The sequence below is a fragment of the Populus trichocarpa genome, chromosome 5 (genome assembly GCF_000002775.5).
Source record: "Populus trichocarpa isolate Nisqually-1 chromosome 5, P.trichocarpa_v4.1, whole genome shotgun sequence".
NCBI lineage: Eukaryota > Viridiplantae > Streptophyta > Magnoliopsida > Malpighiales > Salicaceae > Populus > Populus trichocarpa.
Window position 1 is genome coordinate 10,496,785 of NC_037289.2, and position 20,563 is coordinate 10,517,347.

The 20,563-nt window shown below is 33.2% G+C and overlaps 3 protein-coding genes and 2 non-coding genes across 5 annotated transcripts; all 5 read left to right on the top strand.

Annotated features, from left to right (window-relative positions):
* Window positions 1-5,082: 5,082 nt before the first annotated feature.
* On the top strand, window positions 5,083-5,158 carry LOC112327683 (small nucleolar RNA snoR64a). The gene has a single exon (XR_002982107.1). It is a non-coding gene; the product is annotated as a small nucleolar RNA snoR64a (small nucleolar RNA).
* Window positions 5,159-5,228: 70 nt separating this feature from the next.
* LOC112327686 (small nucleolar RNA snoR20a) lies at window positions 5,229-5,318 on the top strand. The gene has a single exon (XR_002982110.1). It is a non-coding gene; the product is annotated as a small nucleolar RNA snoR20a (small nucleolar RNA).
* A 380-nt stretch (window positions 5,319-5,698) lies between these two features.
* LOC7480502 (L10-interacting MYB domain-containing protein) lies at window positions 5,699-7,532 on the top strand. The gene is made up of 3 exons (XM_002306425.4): window positions 5,699-6,545; window positions 6,650-7,296; window positions 7,383-7,532. The coding sequence occupies exons 1-2, from the start codon at window positions 6,108-6,110 to the stop codon at window positions 7,286-7,288; spliced, it is 1,077 nt and encodes a 358-aa protein (XP_002306461.4). The 5' UTR covers window positions 5,699-6,107; the 3' UTR covers window positions 7,289-7,296; window positions 7,383-7,532.
* Window positions 7,533-9,252: 1,720 nt separating this feature from the next.
* Window positions 9,253-10,811, top strand: LOC112327461 (protein ALP1-like). The gene is made up of 4 exons (XM_052452954.1): window positions 9,253-9,410; window positions 9,613-9,919; window positions 10,035-10,266; window positions 10,360-10,811. The coding sequence occupies exons 1-4, from the start codon at window positions 9,253-9,255 to the stop codon at window positions 10,809-10,811; spliced, it is 1,149 nt and encodes a 382-aa protein (XP_052308914.1).
* A 4,344-nt stretch (window positions 10,812-15,155) lies between these two features.
* On the top strand, window positions 15,156-20,322 carry LOC7489723 (CDPK-related kinase 5). The gene is made up of 11 exons (XM_002306426.4): window positions 15,156-15,928; window positions 16,458-16,588; window positions 16,737-16,778; window positions 16,911-17,019; window positions 17,788-17,866; window positions 17,965-18,261; window positions 18,343-18,455; window positions 19,083-19,190; window positions 19,281-19,343; window positions 19,422-19,589; window positions 19,761-20,322. The coding sequence occupies exons 1-11, from the start codon at window positions 15,356-15,358 to the stop codon at window positions 19,899-19,901; spliced, it is 1,824 nt and encodes a 607-aa protein (XP_002306462.1). The 5' UTR covers window positions 15,156-15,355; the 3' UTR covers window positions 19,902-20,322.
* Window positions 20,323-20,563: the final 241 nt, after the last annotated feature.

A 20,563-nucleotide genomic window follows, 5' to 3' on the forward strand; every position in this document is an offset into this window, starting at 1 on the left:
TAAATTTTTCATTTAGCCTACACATCCACTATTGTTTTTGAAAAAAAAAAAAACTTGCAATATGTGGCAGAGTACGGGTTAAATAGTTATATATATACCATGTCATTTTTTGTTCTAACATGTGATCCCCGTGGATTGATAAGGGCCTATGTTGCCTAATGTGGAACACATTGGTTGGAGTTGCCTGGCCCTGACATTTCATCCGCATCACATGGCATTTTAACATGATGGCAATATTATGGACTTGTTTTCATGTTTTAAAAATATTTTTTAAAAAATAAATTTTATTTTTAGTTTTTTTGGTTTTAAATTAATATTTTTTTTGGTATTTTTAGATTATTTTAATATGTTAATATCAAAAATAATTTTTAAAAAATAAAAAAACATTACGTTGATGCATTTCCAAGTAAAAAACACTTTTAAAAAAAACCTCTATCACACTCTCAAACACCCCAAATATAAAATACAGCTCACATTCATATTTAACATAGTGCGGCAATTGAAAAAACAATGCATTAGATGCATCTCTTTGATATTGTGGTCCAAACAGAAGTTTGTAAAAATTTAATTATTTTTTTGCTTGAAATTATTTTTTTATATTTTTGAATCGTTTTAATATGTTTATATCAAAAAATAATTAAAAAAATATTATTTTAATATATTTTTAAATAAAAAATACTTTGATAAATAATCCTTAATACAATCTCATGTGACCATATCTACTTATATTATTTTAAAGATATGCCAGCAGTACTGTTATTAAGCTGAAAATACTCTCCTCTTTTTTTCTTGCTACAAGCAGAGAAATTGTTCAAAGTATTTGTTTAAGCTGGAGGCTATCTGCTCCTATTGGATGGCATTCCCCTTTCAAATTGGTTCTTGCGCAGTTAGCTTGATTCGTGGATCTATACTATATGTGAAGTGGATGCAGGGGAAAGGAGCCATATATATTAAAACCTAGCCTTATTCAGCATGCTCCCAACATCTCCAAGATTTACAAGTCATATATATATATATATATATATATATATATATATATATATATATATAGACACACACACATAGACACGCACACGCTACAATTCTATGTAATTATTAATTTCACCAAATTTTTTTAGTTTAACATGGGTGTCCGGGCTAGCTTGCGCGTACCTCGACTAATCTTACGGACTCTAAAGTTAACAACCAAATTTTATTTTAATGAAAGAGGACTTTCTCAAATTTATCTTGAAGTAGGTGAGAAGGCATGTGCCATGATAGGTGGGCGGGTCTTTTTTATTTATTTAAATATGGTATTCTCAGGTTATATATAAAATATTTTTTATTCCGAAATATATTAAAATAATATTTTTTTATTTTTAAATTTTATTTTTAATATTAATATATTAAAACAAACTAAAAATATAAAAAAGATAAAACACTTTAAAAAAAGATAAACAATGTTTTGGCCTTGATGTTAAACGCACTCATAGCATGCAATGACAGTTATAAAAAAATGTTACAGCTGCACTTCTGTTGGTATTGATGTTAAAGTTGTTTTAAGCTTTCTCTTAACTGTTTTTTTTTTTTTTAAATCTAAAAATACTAAAAAAATTAATTTAAAATAAAAAAATCAATTTTAATAAAAATCAGATTAAAACTCAGTGTGAAACACCTCTGGAAGATTCTTTACTAACGAACAAATCTAATGAGCGGACCATCCATGATCCATAGGGACCAAACACAATTAGTTCATAGACATCATTGAGGCAGAGAATATATTTATCAATGAAATCATTAAAATCTTAAATGCTCTGATTAATAACGACAAGTTTAAGCACCATACCATACCATTATGTCATTTAAGCATGTGCTACAAGTTAATAGTTTATAGCACTTTGTCATATTGAGGATTTAGGCATGTTTGGTTTTGTGTTTTAAAAGTATTTTTTATAAAAAATTAATTTTTTTTATTTTTTTTATCTCAAATTAATATTTTTTGGTATTTTTATATCATTCTAATATCAAAAATAATTTTTTAAAAATAAAAAACATTATTTTGATATATTTTCGAGTAAAAAACACTTTAAAAAATAACTTTCAGTACTCTTAAACACCACCTAATTCAAATAAAAATGGCATTTCCTTCTACACTGAGACCTCATGTTCTTTATAGTAATTTTATTTCCATAGTCAACTAGTTATCTATTTTTATTATGAGAGGATGTCCATGAATATGTTGTCGATTGTTTTTTAAAATATTTTTTATTTAAAATTATATTAAATAATATTATTTTTATTTTAAAAATTTTATTTTAAATATCAGCATATCAAAATGATTCAAAAATATAAAAAAAAAATTAATTTTAAATAAAAATTTATTCTTAAAAATGGTTATTCGGCTACAAAAGGAAGAAGCAGGCACATGAAGCATCATCATTACCCTCACATTCATAATTACAGCAGTCAAAATCTTATTCAACTGCTTACCTGGGCAACTTTTCTTGAACCAAATATGTCTTTTGATGTGTTCAAACACCCCACACACACACACACACACACACAAAATGTAGAAAAATCGCATGTTAGTCAAAGTGGTATAATCAAGCCATCGGTCAACTTCCCAGCATATATGCGGATTGTTCTGGTGTGTGTCGGAGTATTTTGGGAGCCGATTTGCGAAATGAGTTCAAATTCTGTTATTTTTATCTTTAACCATACGTGTCACTTTCTTGAACTTCCAACCCGGTCGCACCTTTTTATGGTCTTATATCATATAAATACCTCTTAAATTATATAATTTTTATTTATTTCAATCAATGTTGTCAATTCTGTTATGTTTTGTCCGGAATGGCCGAAACATTCTATATCAATTCAAAAAACAAAATAAAACGAAACAATTTTCATCTCATTTTAAATCTCGGTCCGTTCTGTATTTTTCAGCTAAATTCTTGCCGGAACGTTCTGGTTTCATTCCACATGTTTTGTTCCGCTCTTGAAAAACCATTGAATCAAATTGAATCTTATTCAATTTAATTAATTAAATCACTCAAGTATAAAAAGCTATTTTTCATTACTATTTTCAATAACAATGATATTAATAATAATATTGAAAATTATTATTACTATTTTCATTAACAATGATATTTTTTTAAAAAATTAGATTTATCACTTATATATGTAGTTTATATTCATGTTGTTTTTTTCATGTTTATACTTTGTAGGAATTTGAGTAAAATAAGGGATGCTTTAGATTCCATTAGCCTTGATAACATTGACCTAACTTTGTATTAAAAATATTTATGTTAAAACATTTTACTTTCATAGTATTTTGATATTTTATTTAAGTTGAATTACTTTAAGTTAAAAATCTATTTAATCTTGACTATTTAGAAATATTTTAAATTTTAAAATTATATTTGTTTGGCATTGTGTTTGTATTGCATAATTTATAATTAATTTATCTTGAATTTAAATTATGTTTGTTGAATTTTATATATATATATATATATAAACAGTACAACCCCGAAACGGCACGTCGAAACACTCCGAAAGTGAAATATTTAATTCCAATTAAAAAAACAAAACACCTATCGAAACGGAATTGACAACCTTGATTTCAATCCCTAAATTGCATGGTATTTTAATCGACACTCCCTCGTTTAGTCCTAGTTCCATTTGATTAGCCATTAAAAATGACATATTTTTGTGAAAAAAACACAAATAAATAATAAGAAAGAAAATAAATGTCGAGGGCTGAAGTCTTTACTGTAAATGATGTTTTATGATAAAATACCAAGATATTTTCGTCGGTGGAAGTTGTTTCTTTTACGTATTTTGATCGTTGATATTTTACAAAAAAGTAATATTTATCGTTTTTGTTAATTGACAGGAAAAAAAATGGATTGAATTGTGATAAAAGAAATATCAAATAGAATACCTTAGCGGTCGGAAAAGTTCAGCCAAGCTGAGTATAGTTGAGCATGGAAGGATTGGTGGGTTTGCTTTAACAATGGAGGAAACGAAGCCATTAAAAGAAAGATCTTGGTACAGCCCGGCAATGCATTGTATCTCTCAATAATCACTTGAAAGATTTTGGTACAGCCCGGCGATGCATTGTATCTCTCAATAATCACTTGAAAGGTACTGATGCCTGCGCCGGCACGCCTGAATTACACGTTCCAAATTTGATCTTTCCTATTATTACTCGTGCTGAGAGATTAGAATTATGATGGTGTTTGGCAATGCTTCTGCGGCTGCGGTTAATAAAAAAGCAATATTACACCTGTTTGGTTAACTACAAACCGCAGGTTAATTTGGCGTGGGTCCCATTAGAAACTGCGTTTCAAATACAAAAAATGAAAAGCAATTATCTTTTGCTTTTCATGCGTTTCTGCTCTCTCTCATCACCGACGATTTCCAATTGCTTCCCAACTGTTCTCTCTCAGACCCTCATCAATTTGCAATAAACTCTTCCCAACGGTAAAAAAAAAACACAAAAAATTCACTGGAAAGCAGTGTTGTGTTGATCTACCAGTTTCCTTCATGCGGTTTTCTCTCTCACCACCAAACTTGCCCTAACCACCAACGCCAGACAAGCTTTTCTTCCCCTCTGTCCATTCAAACACAACCCGTCACCGATCCGTCCCTCCATTGTTACAATTGCAGAAAAAAACCAAGAGATTGGTCCCGGGAAAGGTCCACGAGCGAGATACCAGGTACTGTCCGTTCCCTTTGTCAATTTCTTTTATGTTTCTCAAAATCTAATTTCTGTAATGAGTTTTTTATTTTGCAGAACACAGCTGCAACACCGCTGGGGTTTGCAGCACAAAAACGCAGAGACTGAGGTAAGTTCCTCCCTCATCTCCATCTTCTTTTTCAGTTTTTTAGATGAAAAATTTCATTGCTGCTGCATGCTCGATTACAAATTTTTGATTTGTAAATCTTTATAAAAGGGACACTAATGGCTTTCTGAAAAACCCAGCCCTAAACCGTCGTGAACCTTCTCCAAAAACCCCCTCTATCTTCCCCTCTTCTAATTATTGCATTGATTTAAACAATTCTTTGAATTTATTTTTTTCAATCTGGAGAGGCAAATGACGAATCTTTTTAATTGTTGAATGCTCAGACTCTTGGGTTCTTATGATTTATATGCTTGAAAAAAAAACTGATCTGATGCTCTCTATCTTTCTGCTTTTATGTCTTCAAGTCTCAGCTTTCATTGTTTTTTTTTAATTACTGTGCTGCCAGCCAATGATGCAAACCCTGATTTTCACTGAAAGCAGAGCTATCGATCTGCCTAAACTGTTGTTAATTCATGAACTAGGACGGTCTGAGGCTTGAATGGTTTTAATTTTTTTTTTGTTTTTCAAGATTTTGTTTTCTATCTTCTTGTTCGAAGGCTAAAAACTTGCTCTGGACTCTGTTTTGTGCATGATGAGAAACATAAAAAATAACAGTTATCCCTGGCTAATTCATCTGTGCTGATTCCTTAACCGGGAAAAAAATTAATTTTATGTGTGTTTACTTGATTCCTTTACGGTAGCCAGCAGATTAGTTGTTCTACTCCTCTCTTTTTCGCAAAAATTCTCATGTTATATTGAACTTTATATTTACAGTAACTTTTTAAAGCTATTTTGAACATAAATTTTTTGATCACCAAACGAGCTAGACTGAGGTAAGTTCCTGCCTTATCTCCATCTTCATTTTCTTTTGTTTTAGATGAAAAATTACATGTCTGTGTACTTGCATGATCAATTACCGTGTGTTCGTCAATTGACAATTATCGTAATGAGTTCCTATTAGCATGTCGTGTAGGACTACTTTTATTTATAAATCAAAATTTTTTGTTTAGTTTTGTGTGTTTGCATGCTGCGAAAGAAAGCTGGGTTTCTTTGAATGTATAAATAAATTCTGTTCTGTTTGTTTTTTCCCTCTATTTTTGAAAAAATAACAGCATGCTGGCAATGAAGTTTTGCATGATCATTCAAATATTATGGCTGAAACTGAGTTTCTGAACAGTTGAAAATTTATGGGTTGCAATTACATTTCATTACAAATTAACATGAACATTCTCATTGACATACATGCACGGTTAATGTTTTTTGCCAAACACACAGCTTTTGTAAATGCTAAACATTGAGTGCTTTATTATTGTATTAGTCCACGGTTTATTTATGTGCCACAATTTAATTGATATCATTTTTATTCATTTCAAACTTTTGTTAAATGTTTTAAAAGATATCATGGAAGGTCTTGAATCTTCTGATAAGGCTGCTTGGACAAAGGAAATGTTGCATATATTTTGTGATATATGCATTAAGGCAATTGATATGGGAATGAGACCTAATACTCATTTCGATAAACCGGGGTGGAAATTTCTTATAACATCATTCAAAGAACAAACTGGGCATGCATTTACTAAAACACAATTGAAAAACAAATGGGATGGATGCAAAAAGGATTGGAGGATATGGAATAAGCTGGTTTCTGAAACCGGTGTTGGCTGGAATAGTGAATTAGGCACAATTGCAGCTAGTGATGAGTGGTGGAAACAAAAAATTCAGGTACATTCCTTGTCATCGACACAATTTATTTTATTATTTTCAAATTCCAGCCCTAAAATTTTACTAGTCTTGATCCTTCATTACTTTATTTAATTTATATGCAGGAAATTAGAGGAGCCAAAAAATTCAGACATGTCAGTATTGAGCCGTCTTTAAAGAATAAATTTGACCGAATGTATTCCAACATTGTCGCAACTGGAGCGTTTGCATGGGCTCCTTCATCAGGTGTACCTGCTGGCAGTGGTGTTGATCCTGGTACAAGCAATGCCGACATTGCTGATGATGGTTTGGAAGAGGGCAGCGGTGATTCGGAGGAAGATGTGATTCCAGATTTCCAGACTGATATGGCTCGAATGGTTGGAGGGATACATATGTCTAGCAGCACCAATACAAAAAGCGGCGATAAAAGAAAAGAACGAGATCATTATGATGTGCGAGGTAGAAAGAAGAAAACATCTGGAATTGGTGTTAAGTTGCTGACAAGGTGCAATCATCTACTTGAGAGTATGTCAACTAAGAGTGATTCGACGTCTGTTAATATGGATCGTGAAGGCTGTAGTATTCCCGAGGTCATGGCTGAGCTGCACTCCATTCCTGGAGTTTCAGTTGACGATGATTTTCATGACTTCGCTACGGAGTATCTTAGTCTAAGAAGGAAAAGAGAAATGTGGTCCAGTATGGGCGATATGCAACAGAAGTTGCGATGGTTGCAGCGAATGTATGAACGAAGTAAACGTGCTTAGCTGACAAGGTATTATTAAAGTATATTAACTGTTAATCAATTAAGTATGTTCAAGTGCTTACAATATTTATACATGTTTTGTTTTATTGTTGCAGAGTAATGGGATGCCGGTTTTTAAAAGAGTAGTTGCCATTTGCCGAAGTTTGTTCGAGGCATTGTATTTGCGGTAATTGATGTACTGTTATATTTATTAAACTGCTTTACGGGATTTAACAGACTTGTATGAGAAATTGTTGGTTGTAATGTTGTATTTTATCAATGAATTACAATGTTCAATGGTTAATGTTCAATGGTTGACATTTTAATGGAATTGGTTGGTAATTTACCTTAACTGATTGTTAACTATATATTTGTATTTGCTGCCGTGAGGTCTGCTGGGAATAATAATACATGCTGCTGTGTTTCTTTCCTTAGCTGTACTTTTTTCAATTTGTTAGCAACTGTTAGATTAGGCAAGAAAGGAGAAACCAAGATATATGCTTTGTATGAGATGGAGAGAGTAATAATAATAAAGAATCAATAGGCAGCATTTATGTGTGCTGAAGGAGGGAATATTTGATGATATTTGCTGCATTGTTTACCCCTTTAGGATTCATTGTCCAAATGGGAGAGGGGGGGATAAAAATGAACCAAGGCAAATAAAAAATGACAGATTGTTGCTTATAATTTACCTTTACTGTTGATCCTTCTTTCTTTGCTGCCATGAGGTTTCATAACACATGCTGCTGTGTATCTTTCATTTGCTGTAATTTTTTCAATTGGTTAGCTAGAGATTGACGTGTTGCATACTGTTTTTGCCTTGGCTGTCTAGTGTTAGCTTGTGAGGTCTGAAACAACAACATCTTTTGCAAACTGTTTGTGTTTTTTTCATTGTTGCCGTGAGCTGTGATGGGACTAATGTTGTTGCTTTTTCTTCCTTTTCTGTGTTGATGGTCTTCCTACTGGTTCAGTGACTTGTAATTGTTAGGAATGGGCAGCTACTGTTAGCTTGTGAGGTCTGAAACAACAACGTCTTTTGAGTAATTGTTTGTGTTTTTTTCATGGTTGCCGTGAGCTGTGATGAGACTAATGTTGTTGCTTTTTCTTCCTTTTCTGTGTTGATGGTCTTCCTACTGGTTCAGTGACTTGTAATTGTTAGGAATGGGCAGCTACTGTTAGCTTGTGAGGTCTGAAACAACAACATCTTTTGAGTAATTGTTTGTGTTTTTTTCATGGTTGCCGTGAGCTGTGATGGGACTAATGTTGTTTCTTTTTCTTCCTTTTCTGTGTTGATGGTCTTCCTACTGGTTCAGTGACTTGTAATTGTTAGGAATGGGCAGCTACTGTTAGCTTGTGAGGTCTGAAAAAGCAACCCCTTTTGCAGTAATTGTTTGTGTTTTTTTCATGGTTGCCGTGAGCTGTGATGGGACTAATGTTGTTGCTTTTTCTTCCTTTTCTGTGTTGCTTGTCTTCCTACTGGTTCAGTGAGTTTTAGCTCTGTTTTTTTTCCTTTAAACATGTCAGGATGGTGTACATGCATGTGCTGTAAAAGATGATTATATGAGCTGTAAAAGATGATTTATATGCTACTTTTACAGCACATGCATACATGTGAATGTACTGATTTTGAAAGCTGAAAAATTGTAAAATATACGTAAAGAGGATTGAAATTTTCTATATAAAGAGGAATGTGTACATCATATTTTACAATGACATAGCTTTCTATAACAAGCTTCTAAAACCTTTCAATTGCACCAAATACAAGCAAGTAGAATACTTCTTTTTTGCTGGCTTTACAGGTATGGAAAAAAACTTATGTCGCACCAACTCTATGATAGTATTTTTATTGAATGTTATTTAATTATTTAAATATTTTTATTAACAACATATAATTTTGTTTTTGTTTCCATGTAATTGAAGTTATGGATGATCCACTGATTTAATAACATATTTAATGAAGATTTCGATGGTAATTATGATGATGTAATGAACCGGATTGTAGATCAAATTAATTATCCTAGTTGTGGAGTTAGTGGTGCTTCAGTTGATGGTGCCGGAGATGATAGTAATGGAAACGACTCCGACGACAGTAATGACGACGACGATGATGATGCCGACGATGATGATGATGCCGACATTGACAGGTGATAGTGATGATGACGATGCATTTATTATAAGGAGGCATTTTGATAGGAAAAAATTAAATTTATGCACAGCTGGAGCTATAAACGCGTATTATATTAATTATATGTATAAAGAACCATGTATGGTTTCCTATAACACAGGGATGCGTTGGTTGACGGAGGTTTTAAGAGGTCATTGGAAACGAAGTGTTAACATGTTCAGGATGGACGCAACAACTTTGTTGAGTTTGTGCACCGACTTGGAAATGCACCATGGCTTAAAACCGTCAAGAAGAATGAGCGTTATTGAAAAGGTGGCAATGTTTCTATTTACAATAGCAGTTGGGGCGTCAAATAGACAAGTGCGGGAAAGATTCCAGCATTCAGGTGAAACTGTTAGTAGATGTTTTAAAGAAGTGCTTAAATCATTACGTTTGTTTGCTGTAGAAATCATAAAACCAGTAGATCCACAATTTACGAGCACACCAAGAGAAATTGCTATGAATCCAAGATTTATGCCACATTTCAAGGTAAGATTAATTTTTTTATATATATAATTAAGTAGTTTAATTAAGTTGTTCGGAGGAGTATGAAATATATTATAAATGTTTATATGAGTACTATAAATGTTTTTGTGGCATGTAGAATTGTGTTGGTGCAATTGATGGAACACATGTTCGTGCATGCGTACCAGCTGCAAATCAAATTCCATTTATTGGAAGAAAAGGTGTACCAACACAAAATGTAATGGCCGCTTGTAGTTTCGACATGCAATTCATGTTCGTGTGGGCAGGATGGGAAGGCAGTGCACACGATACTCGTATTTTTCTGGAGGCTATTGACAATAGCACTATCAACTTTCCAAAACCTCCAGAAGGTTGTGATTTTGACTAAATTGAAGATTGGGTAATTGAAGGAATATAATTATTTTTTTTAGTTTTGTTTAAAATTACAATGTTATTTTTTTCAGGAAAATACTATTTGGTTGATGCTGGATATCCAAACGAGTATGGATATTTGGGTCCCTACAAAGGCGAGAGGTATCACTTCCAAGAATTTAGACGTCGTGGACAACCAAGTGGTCGGAAAGAAGTGTTTAATCGTGCACACTCGTCACTACGTAACGTGATCGAACGTTCTTTTGGGGTATGGAAACAGAGGTGGAGAATTTTGCAAAACATACCTGCTTATCCATACAAAACACAAGTTGAAATTGTAGTTGCATCAATGGCACTACATAATTATATTAGAAGGAGATCGCAAGATGATGCAGTTTTTTCTGAGTATGATCGCAACCCCAATTTGATTCCAGATGACTTTTTGCCTGATACTGTTCAGGCTTCGGCCGTTCAAGGCTCACAGAGGCCTTCACGTATGGATTTTGTACGCGATGGAATTGCCAATAGTTTGATGGAACAATAAAAGAGTACATTAATGTATGACAATTTTTCATTTTGTTATGTAATCATAATTACAAAACACCTATGTTTTGGAATTATATATATGTGTCTATACATGTCATTTTAATTAATTCCAATCAAATATTTAATTCCAATCAAATATAAAACACAAACCATATTAACAAAATACAAGAAATTTTTTTTTGAACCACAGTTTTTACCAAACACAAAACTGCTTTTTTTCAACCACAATTGTTGAACCACAGTTTTGTAACCAAACACCTAAAACTGCTTTTTTTAAAACCACAACTTCAACCACAGTTTTTACCAAACACCAATTTTTTTAAAAATCAACCTCACAAAAAGTACTTTTTATGAAACTGCTTTTTACAAACCGCAACCACAATATCAGCCTGTTTGGAAGTGTTTTTAAAAAGTATTTTTAAAAAATTTGAAATTTCTTTGTTTTTGTTTTGGAGTAATATGTTTTTGATGTTTTCAAATTATTTCGATGTGCTGATCTTAAAAATGATTTTAAAAAAAAAAATATTATTGACACACTTTTCTGAGTGAAAAGCATTTTGAAAAGCAATCACAATCACATTCTCAAACACCCTCATTGGTTGGTTAACTGGGAAAATTGCTTCCTGCTTGTGGTCTGGTGTCCTCAGGGACCAATTCAGCATGCCCTTCTCATTTTTCGTTTGCTCTGTTCTCCTGATAGATCATTAAGAGAATTAATGTGTTTGCTAATCATATGTAGATATATAAATAAAAAATAATAATGTAATTTAAACCCATGAAGAATAAAAGAGGAGAGGCTAGATGGATATTTTATGAAAACTAGTTTGAGATTTCTTTTCTTTTCTTTTTTTGAGAGAAAAGAGGGAGACTATTATGAAATCTTATGAATATATCATTCTTATTTTTGGAGTGATTTGTACATTTTAAATTGTATTATGTCTTTACATTTTTTTTTCTTGATAGAATATTCCTCCTTAATCATTGGATTTAATACAAAGTACTAAAACTAGTCATCTTAAATACATTATTAGTGCACCAATAAAGTGTTGGTCTAGCGGTTAATGCACTGCTATATCCATACAAGAGTGAGAACACAAGTTTGATATCTAGAAAGTACACTCATTAGAAGGGGCAGCTACGAACCTCGAACGAGACTAATCTCACTTTTTAAAAGGATGTTGGGATATTCAGGTTATTAATACAAAATTATAATAATTATGATTACTATTCGCAATCTTTTAAGTCATGATCAACACTAGGATTCAATAGAAGGCAGTACTCGGCCATAAAAAAAATGGTAGAGAGTGGGGGATCATATTTACCTTTTTTTTTTTATCTATTTAATACTGAAGTTAGCATTAATTGAAATTAAATCATGCTTTCCTTCACCTCTTGTAATCTTAATATGTAACTTTTTGATTTTAAAAGATAATGTGTTTTTCACATTAGGATTAGGAATGGAAATAAATTACCATGATAAAATGTTTTGTTTTCTTTAGATCATTCTTCATTAATCAAGAAGATGGATCGAGTTCCTCTATATAATTTTAAAACTAATCAAAGAATTAATAAAACAATTATATGGGGTCAGTTTTCTAATTAATATGAATAATGAACCAAATTAATATATTTTTTAATCATTTACATAACAATCTCGTATTGTAATTCAAGTGGTTAGCACACAAGTCGAAGCCAAAATCGCCAGTTTAGACCATGTTTATTTTTACGTTTCAAAAATATTTTTGAAAAATTTTTATTTTTTTTATTCAAATTAATATTTTTTGGTATTTTTAGATTATTTTGATGCGTTGATGTCAAAAATAATTTTGTTAAAATAAAAAAACATTATTTTGATATATTTTCGAGTGAAAAACAATTTAAAAACAACCGCAATCACAACCACACTTTCAAATACGTATATGTTGATGTTTTCTTGTAGAAGACAAACAACGCATTTGTTTTTTTTTTTAAAAGGGTGGAACTGGGATAGGCATATAGGCCTCTACTTCGTCTATGTGCCTGATTGTTTTGATGAGGCTCAATATATCGTATCTAAGTTTTTTTGTATTGAGTTTTTTTGTTTGTTTTTTTTTTTATATTTTGATTTTTTTAAAATTTTATTTTTTAGTATGAGATTTTTATTTAATTTTATCATTTAGTATTGGGTTAATGAAAAATTAATTTTTATTTTTTTATTATATAACAAAAAATAAAAAATTAATCTAACCTAATAGAGTTTATAATCCAACTCATGAGTTTGATAAGCCGATTAAGATTAAATTAATTTATTTTTTGAATTTGTCAAATTGACAAAGTTATTTTAAGATAAGTCTTAAACAATTTAAATTTTTTTTTAATTGCCAAATTGACAAAGTTATTTTAAGATTAGTCTTATACAATATAATTTAAAATCTTAGATAATCAAAGAGTCGGATTGAGTGTATTCAAATATGAACAGTTCGTCCCTCTACAGCTGTTTGTTTTTTTTTTTTTCGTTCGACGGCAGCTAGCTGACGTGTAGTTTACAGAAAGGGATTTGCCGATTCAAATGAATTTATTATTATTTTCAGCTAGAGATTGCATAAGGAATGATATCACAGAGGAGCAGCATGAAATTGCATCATGAATGATATCAACACGACAAATTGTCATGAATATATTCATATGCATTCCTGTCTTTTCAATTGCTCCGAGAAGACTATTGTAAGGAGTCTTCATTATCACAATAAATAAAATAAAATAAAAACAAATTTAAAAAGCATCAGAGCTCTTTAATTACCAGCACTTGACGAAATCAAATCTTTTTAATTACAGGAAGGAATAACCCCACGTCACATGGCCACCTCAGGCCTGCTGTGCCGCTCGCTACTACGGTCTACATGCATTGTTGGTCGACGCTCTCTTTTATTTTTATTTTTATCTTTTCTGCTGACAAATTATAAGCAGGGCCACGGCTGCCTCATCTCCGGGGTGTAGCCGTTTTCGTCCAGAGATGGGTAACATAAAGTCATACATGTAGTTGTCCAAGGCCATATGACAAATTATGGCCATCACTTTTCAGTTTCTTTTGATAAAATCACCTAATTTTATTGGATAATAAAAATAAAAATAAAAATGATTAAACCGTTAGCTTTATTGGATAAAAAAAAAAGGATTAAATATAAGCCAGTCTGTCGTTATTAAGAAAAAATAAATAATCTTGTTAGATGACAAATAAATTGTGCAGTCCAAATCTTATTTTTTAATTGGGATATTTCAGATTTTTTTTAAAAAATGCATGCATGCTCCCAATAGCCCATCTTGAATTTTTTTTATTAATATAAATATTCGAATTATTTTATATATATTTCAATTAATTTCACGAAGTCTAAAGATTTTAAATTTTATATGGACTAGAAAAGAATTCAAGCAAGTTAAAAAATTAAAAAATAAGCCTGCCATAAGGGAACCAAGGCGTTATGCACTGCATACTACCCCTGATACAGTGTAAATTTTCCTTCATTGAATGCTCTCAATTTCATGTGAATAGAGACTTGGTCATGCTTCTTAAGAAATAATGTACCTTGTCACAGAGACATCGACTAGGACATTTCTTTTGACTTTTAAATTTATTTTTTTAAAACACCTTATATATCTAATTAGATATATGTCACACGTTTATCCATAGCTTAGATCAAGCTGAATTTAAAAATAAATTAAAAAAAATTGATTCAATATAAAACGGTCAAAAACCTATTTAAAACAGGGTCAAAATCCATTAACTATTTTTTTAGTTTTAAATGGTATTGTTTTTATTTTTTTATAAAATTAAAAAAAATTAATTGACGAGATGCATCGAACAGTGCTATGAAACATAATGTTTAGCCACCGGAAAGTGGCGTATGTGCTAATGCGGGGGCAAATAAGGTTGCTGGCTGCCTAATAAGGGTGGGCAAATAAACGGCGCTGTTTTGTTGTCAAGAAAATAATCCAACGTATCCAAATCAAGACAAATTTAGGAACTTTCCCTCTTTCCCTTTAATTATAAGCAAAAGAACCCACAGCAACAGCAAAGCATCAAGCCAAAAAGCACCCTTCCAAATTTATTTCATATATATATATAAACCCATCCATCCACCGCCACCCAAGCAGAAGGCTAGCATCACAGTTCTAATTAGGGGATGCTTTTATTTAAATACATAAATGAAAATTGTCTTAAAGTTGGAGGACTAATGTGAGATTTGTCCGAACTTGTTCGTTTCGTAACAGAACAAAAACAAAAACTTGATAACTAAAATTAGTTTCTTAATCGAAACAGTGCTTAACCAAAAAAAGGCACCGTCCTTACCTTTTTATCCAAACAATTAAATTACAGATCCCCCCCTCCCCTCTCTTTCTCTATATCTCTCATCATATCACCAGAAGAGACAGACTTCAAATTCCGTTACGGTTTTGTTTTTCAAAATCCAAAACCCTAGAGGATTTTAATCGAATGCTCTAAACAATTCAAATCCAACTGTGTTTCCTTCTTAACATTCTCTCTGTTTGGGGAGAGGTATAACAATGGGTATTTGCACCTCAAAGCCCTCCCCAAACTCCACTCTCTTCTCTCCCGTCGCTATACAAGCTAAGGACAACTCTATCCCTACCAATGATACAGCTAAACCGGATCCAGCCACCGCAAGTCTTAACGATCACACCAACAAAACCACAGTAGAACCCGTTAAAAAATCTCCATTGTTTCCTTTCTACAGTCCAAGTCCGGCTCACCGCTTTTTTTCCAAGAAGTCTTCGCCGGCGAGATCTCCGGCGAGGAATGCGGCCAGTGCGAACTCAACGCCGAAGAGGTTTTTTAAACGTCCGTTCCCGCCGCCGTCTCCGGCGAAGCATATACGAGCAGTGCTTGCGAGGCGGCATGGATCAGTGAAGCCGAACGAGGCGGCGATACCGGAGGGAAGCGAGACTGGGGGGGAAGGGTTAGATAAGAGCTTTGGCTTCTCTAAGCATTTTGGAAACAAGTATGAGCTTGGAGATGAAGTAGGGCGAGGACATTTTGGGTATACTTGTCAAGCTAAGTTTAAAAAAGGTGAACTCAAAGGACAACAGGTTGCTGTTAAAGTAATCCCTAAAGCAAAGGTATTTTTCTGATTTTATTTAATTTGATGGGCGATTTTGTGTAATTGAGTGATTTTTGGGTTTTAAGTTTAGTGTTTTTGGTGTCTTAGATCTGTAGGGATATCCGTTTTGTTGGTTTTTATTTTTTATTTTTATGAATGTGTTTTTACTTATTTATTTATTTATTTAATGATAGATTTGAACTGTGCATTGGCGGTAGATCTTTAGCTCGTGCTGTTATGCTTATAGATGATGAAGTTTAGAGTTTTGAGAAGTTAAATTTTGGGCAAGAAATTACTTGATAGAATATGCTTGATGCAACTTGTTTGATCAGGATGTTTCCGTTGTTAAGTTTCAACTACATGTAGATAGTCTGTCTAACTTGTTTGATCAGGATGTTTCTATTGCTAAGTTTCAACTACGTGGAGTCTATTCCGTCTCTGTATTAATTCATAGACTAGCTGGATCAGTTGTAATTATTTTATTTGCTGCCTGATGGTATTAGATTTTTGTTTCATTTGTTTATTGTGGTTTTTGTTTTTGTTGTTAGATGACTACAGCAATTGCCATTGAAGATGTGAGAAGGGAGGTGAAAATATTGAGAGCATTGACCGGACATAACAATTTAGTACATTTTTATGATGCCTATGAAGATCATGATAATGTCTATATAGTAATGGAGTAAGTACTGATTGTTGTACCTTTCATAAATTAGATTCTTGTCATGGTTATGTTGTGATAGAGATTGTGATCTTTTGAATTTCATTTTTGTGGATGATACTTTGCATCCATTTTAATGGGTTGCTGTGAATTATCATGCATTCTTCAGGTTATGTGAAGGAGGGGAACTCTTGGATAGAATTCTTGCAAGGTATCATTTATAGTAGACATGCCAGTATTCAGTTAATTTATATCTAATTGATGGACAAAAGAAGTGGAATTTAATGAAGGAGAAAGCTGGTCAGCTGTGCATGACTAATCAATTGATGCTCTTTTCTTGTAGGGGTGGAAAATATTCAGAAGACGATGCAAAGGCTGTCATGATACAGATATTAAATGTTGTTGCATTTTGCCATCTTCAGGGTGTGGTACACCGGGATCTTAAACCTGAGGTGAGATACAGTCTAGCTTTGTGTCACAAATAAGCATAGCCAATTAGAATACTGCCCTGCGACTTCTGTTGAGAGTTGTATTCATATGGGGATTGTTGTTACCTTGGGCGGCCTCATTGTTTGGAATTTTGAAAGACTATTCCCTTTTTATTCTTTAAATTGCTCTTCCATTGGCTTTTAGTTAGGATCGATAGCACTATTTGAGGCAGAGTATGAACTCGAGCACCTGAACCTGCTTGCATAATAAAGACCAATGTTTCATTTTTTTATCATTTTTTAATCACTCTGCTGTAGCATTACAATGCTGTATATGAGATAACTTCAGACCAGTAGGGAGTCCTAGTTGTGCTTCATTTATTTTTTGAGCTATGAGTGGAAGATAACTGTGCATCTTTTGGGAGAGAATTTTTTGTAATTTTGTAGGCATCGAACTTCTTCATGTTTGGTTTCACATGCATCAAGGTTTTAATTTAACCTGAATGCAACTTGATGAAAGTAATTAAGATGAGGGTAGTGAGTGTGATAACTAGCATTCCCTTTTTATTAAGATGCGCCATTTAGAGGATTTCCTGGAATTTGAATTGAAAAAACTGAGAAAAAAAAAACCCTGCAAGAAGAATAACAGACCCAATTTGTGTTCTCATTTTTTGCTAATTTACGGTTCATCACTTTTGGGTGGTAAATTGTCTGCCTATTTTATCACTGCATGCATATTTGCATGTTGTTATTCTTGTATTCTTACCTAAGAGTAGCTGATTGCTGGATCAGAATTTCTTGTTCACATCAAAGGATGAAAACTCCCAGTTGAAGGCCATAGATTTTGGTTTGTCAGATTTTGTAAAGCCAGGTTTGTACTTGCTCTTTATTCTGAGATGTGTTGGCTGCTTTGTTTTCAATAGCTCCATGAATTCACTAATGGTTTCTGAAATAAATTTTTATTTGCAGATGAAAGATTGAACGACATTGTTGGTAGTGCGTACTATGTAGCACCAGAAGTTCTACATAGATCTTATGGTACAGAGGCTGATGTGTGGAGTATTGGTGTGATTGCATATATTTTGTTGTGTGGAAGCCGGCCATTTTGGGCCAGGACTGAGTCTGGGATCTTCCGCGCTGTTCTAAAAGCTGATCCAAGTTTTGATGAGACACCTTGGCCTTCTCTTTCTCCCGAGGCAAAGGACTTTGTCAAACAACTGTTAAATAAAGACCCACGAAAAAGATTGACTGCTGCCCAAGCACTAAGTAAATGCCTTGACTGCTGTTAAAATATTCCATGTTGGCTTTGCTGGAATCTGAATTGATATTTACTATTTCTTGCTGCAGGTCATCCCTGGATTAAAAATTCTAATGATCTTAAAGTGCCTCTCGATTTACACATTTTCAAACTCATGAAGGCTTATATGCGCTCGACATCTCTTCGAAAAGCTGCTTTAAAGGTTTGTAATGCTATTTATATATGGGATTATTTTGCAATGTGCTTTAATGCTGTCTTCTTGAATGTGAAGCATAACTTTTCATTTAAAGCTCCACATATAATATCTCATCATATTTTTTTATGCTGCTTCCATCTACTTATGTTGAGTGGCTGGGAAGGTGTCACTGTGGGTTAATGCAGGCAATATCATCCTCACTTGCTAATTTATGCTACCATTTTTATATCATAATTTAATTTGAAAATGTATACATTTTTATATCATATTTTAATTTGAAAATGTATACATTGCTAGAGAGAGAGAGTTGCCTGCCAGAAGTTTGTTTGATACATCTCGATTTTGCTATTAATAAACCATTATTCTCAATTAAAAGGACTGTCAATCTTGAGATATGCTTAGCTTTGCATGGGCAAGATTAATGATTTTAACAGGCTCCATAAATGCAGTTTAGAAATTATTTTTTCAAGTTGTCATTGAACAATCATGTAATATTTCTTGCAATTGGTTATTATTAAGCAATTTCAGGGCTATAATTAATCAAATTACTCGAGAGTTTTTTGGTGTGCCTTGATCCTTGATGGCTATATCCTAATGATTTTATATTGAACTTTGTTGTTGGCATTTTGGCAGGCTCTATCTAAAACGTTGACTGTGGATGAGCTGTTTTATTTGAAGGAGCAGTTTGCGCTCTTAGAACCAAACAAAAATGACGCAATAAGCTTAGAAAATATCAAAGCGGTTGGTTGCTTTTTGAGTGCCATAGTTTCAGTTTCTTGTTGACTCATTTTGTTGTTAGTAATGCTAATACTTTTTTTTTTCAATTGTCAGGCCTTGATGAAAAATGGTACAGATGCAATGAAGGACTCACACATTCCTGATTTTATAGCATCAGTAGGTGTTTCCACCTGTATTGTCTTTTTTGGTTTCTAATCCTCGTTGCTAACTGGTGCATGTTTTTGTCTATTGCAGCTCAATGCACTTCAATACAGAAGGATGGATTTTGAGGAATTTTGTGCGGCTGCATTAAGTGTCCATCAGCTAGAGGCCCTTGATCGATGGGAGCAACGTGCCCGTTGCGCCTATGAACTGTTTGAGAAGGATGGGAACAGGGCCATTGTCATCGAGGAGCTTGCATCGGTATGTCTGTCTCTCATTCTCCAGCCCTACAAGGAACTCTTTGCAGAGAGGCTTCTTGTTAGTTATATACTTGATAGCATTAATTTGCTTGCGCAAATTCTGCATCTTAAATGTGACTGTAACAGAATATGGCATGTCGAAAAGCAGAGGCTAATCAATCTCATTTTTCAGGAACTTGGCCTTGGCCCTTCTGTTCCTCTTCATGCTGTTCTACATGATTGGATTCGGCACACCGATGGAAAGTTGAGTTTCCTTGGATTTGTCAAATTGTTGCGTGGGGCATCTAGCAGGATTCTTGCCAAAGCTCAGTAGAAGTTTTGAAGCTGATTTATTTGCTTCAAGAGGGAGGTGGCTGTACCCTGAAGCCAGCGAATTAAAAAGAAAAAGGGTGAGAGGCACCAAAATACCAATCCCAGAACTGGATATAAAGGTATATTTGCCCTCCAATTTATGGGACGGGAGAGATTAAAGTTTAGACCAGTTTATTTTTGCGGCACAACCTTGTATACTATTAGAATGGGAATGCTTGTGCTAGTTTAGCTTAGCCAAATGTAGCATGCGCATTCAAAATCTCCACTGTAAAGCTGTAGTTAAGAATTTAGTTGCAGGTGAATATTTCTTGAATTTGTTACGAGATACTTGATGTTCTTACATTTTGGACTAGTCTCTGTCCATGATTGAATTGTATCATTTCTACGTTCATGCTTTCGAGTAAAGAGTTAATTTGTGCAAATGCCACCGCCGATGTTTAATGGAAGGCTAAAAATCCATGGAATCGCCGCCTTGAATTCCACGAGCAACAAAGCATGGGGGAGATGGATGTGCAAGACATTGAGAAATATATCATTGTGGAAAAGATAATTTTAACATTTCCGGAAGCTAATATTAATTATCAGTTAAAAAAATAGTATTTCGATTATTAATTAAAAAAAACTTAAAATTAGTTTGATAATATTTTACTCCTTTTTTTTCTG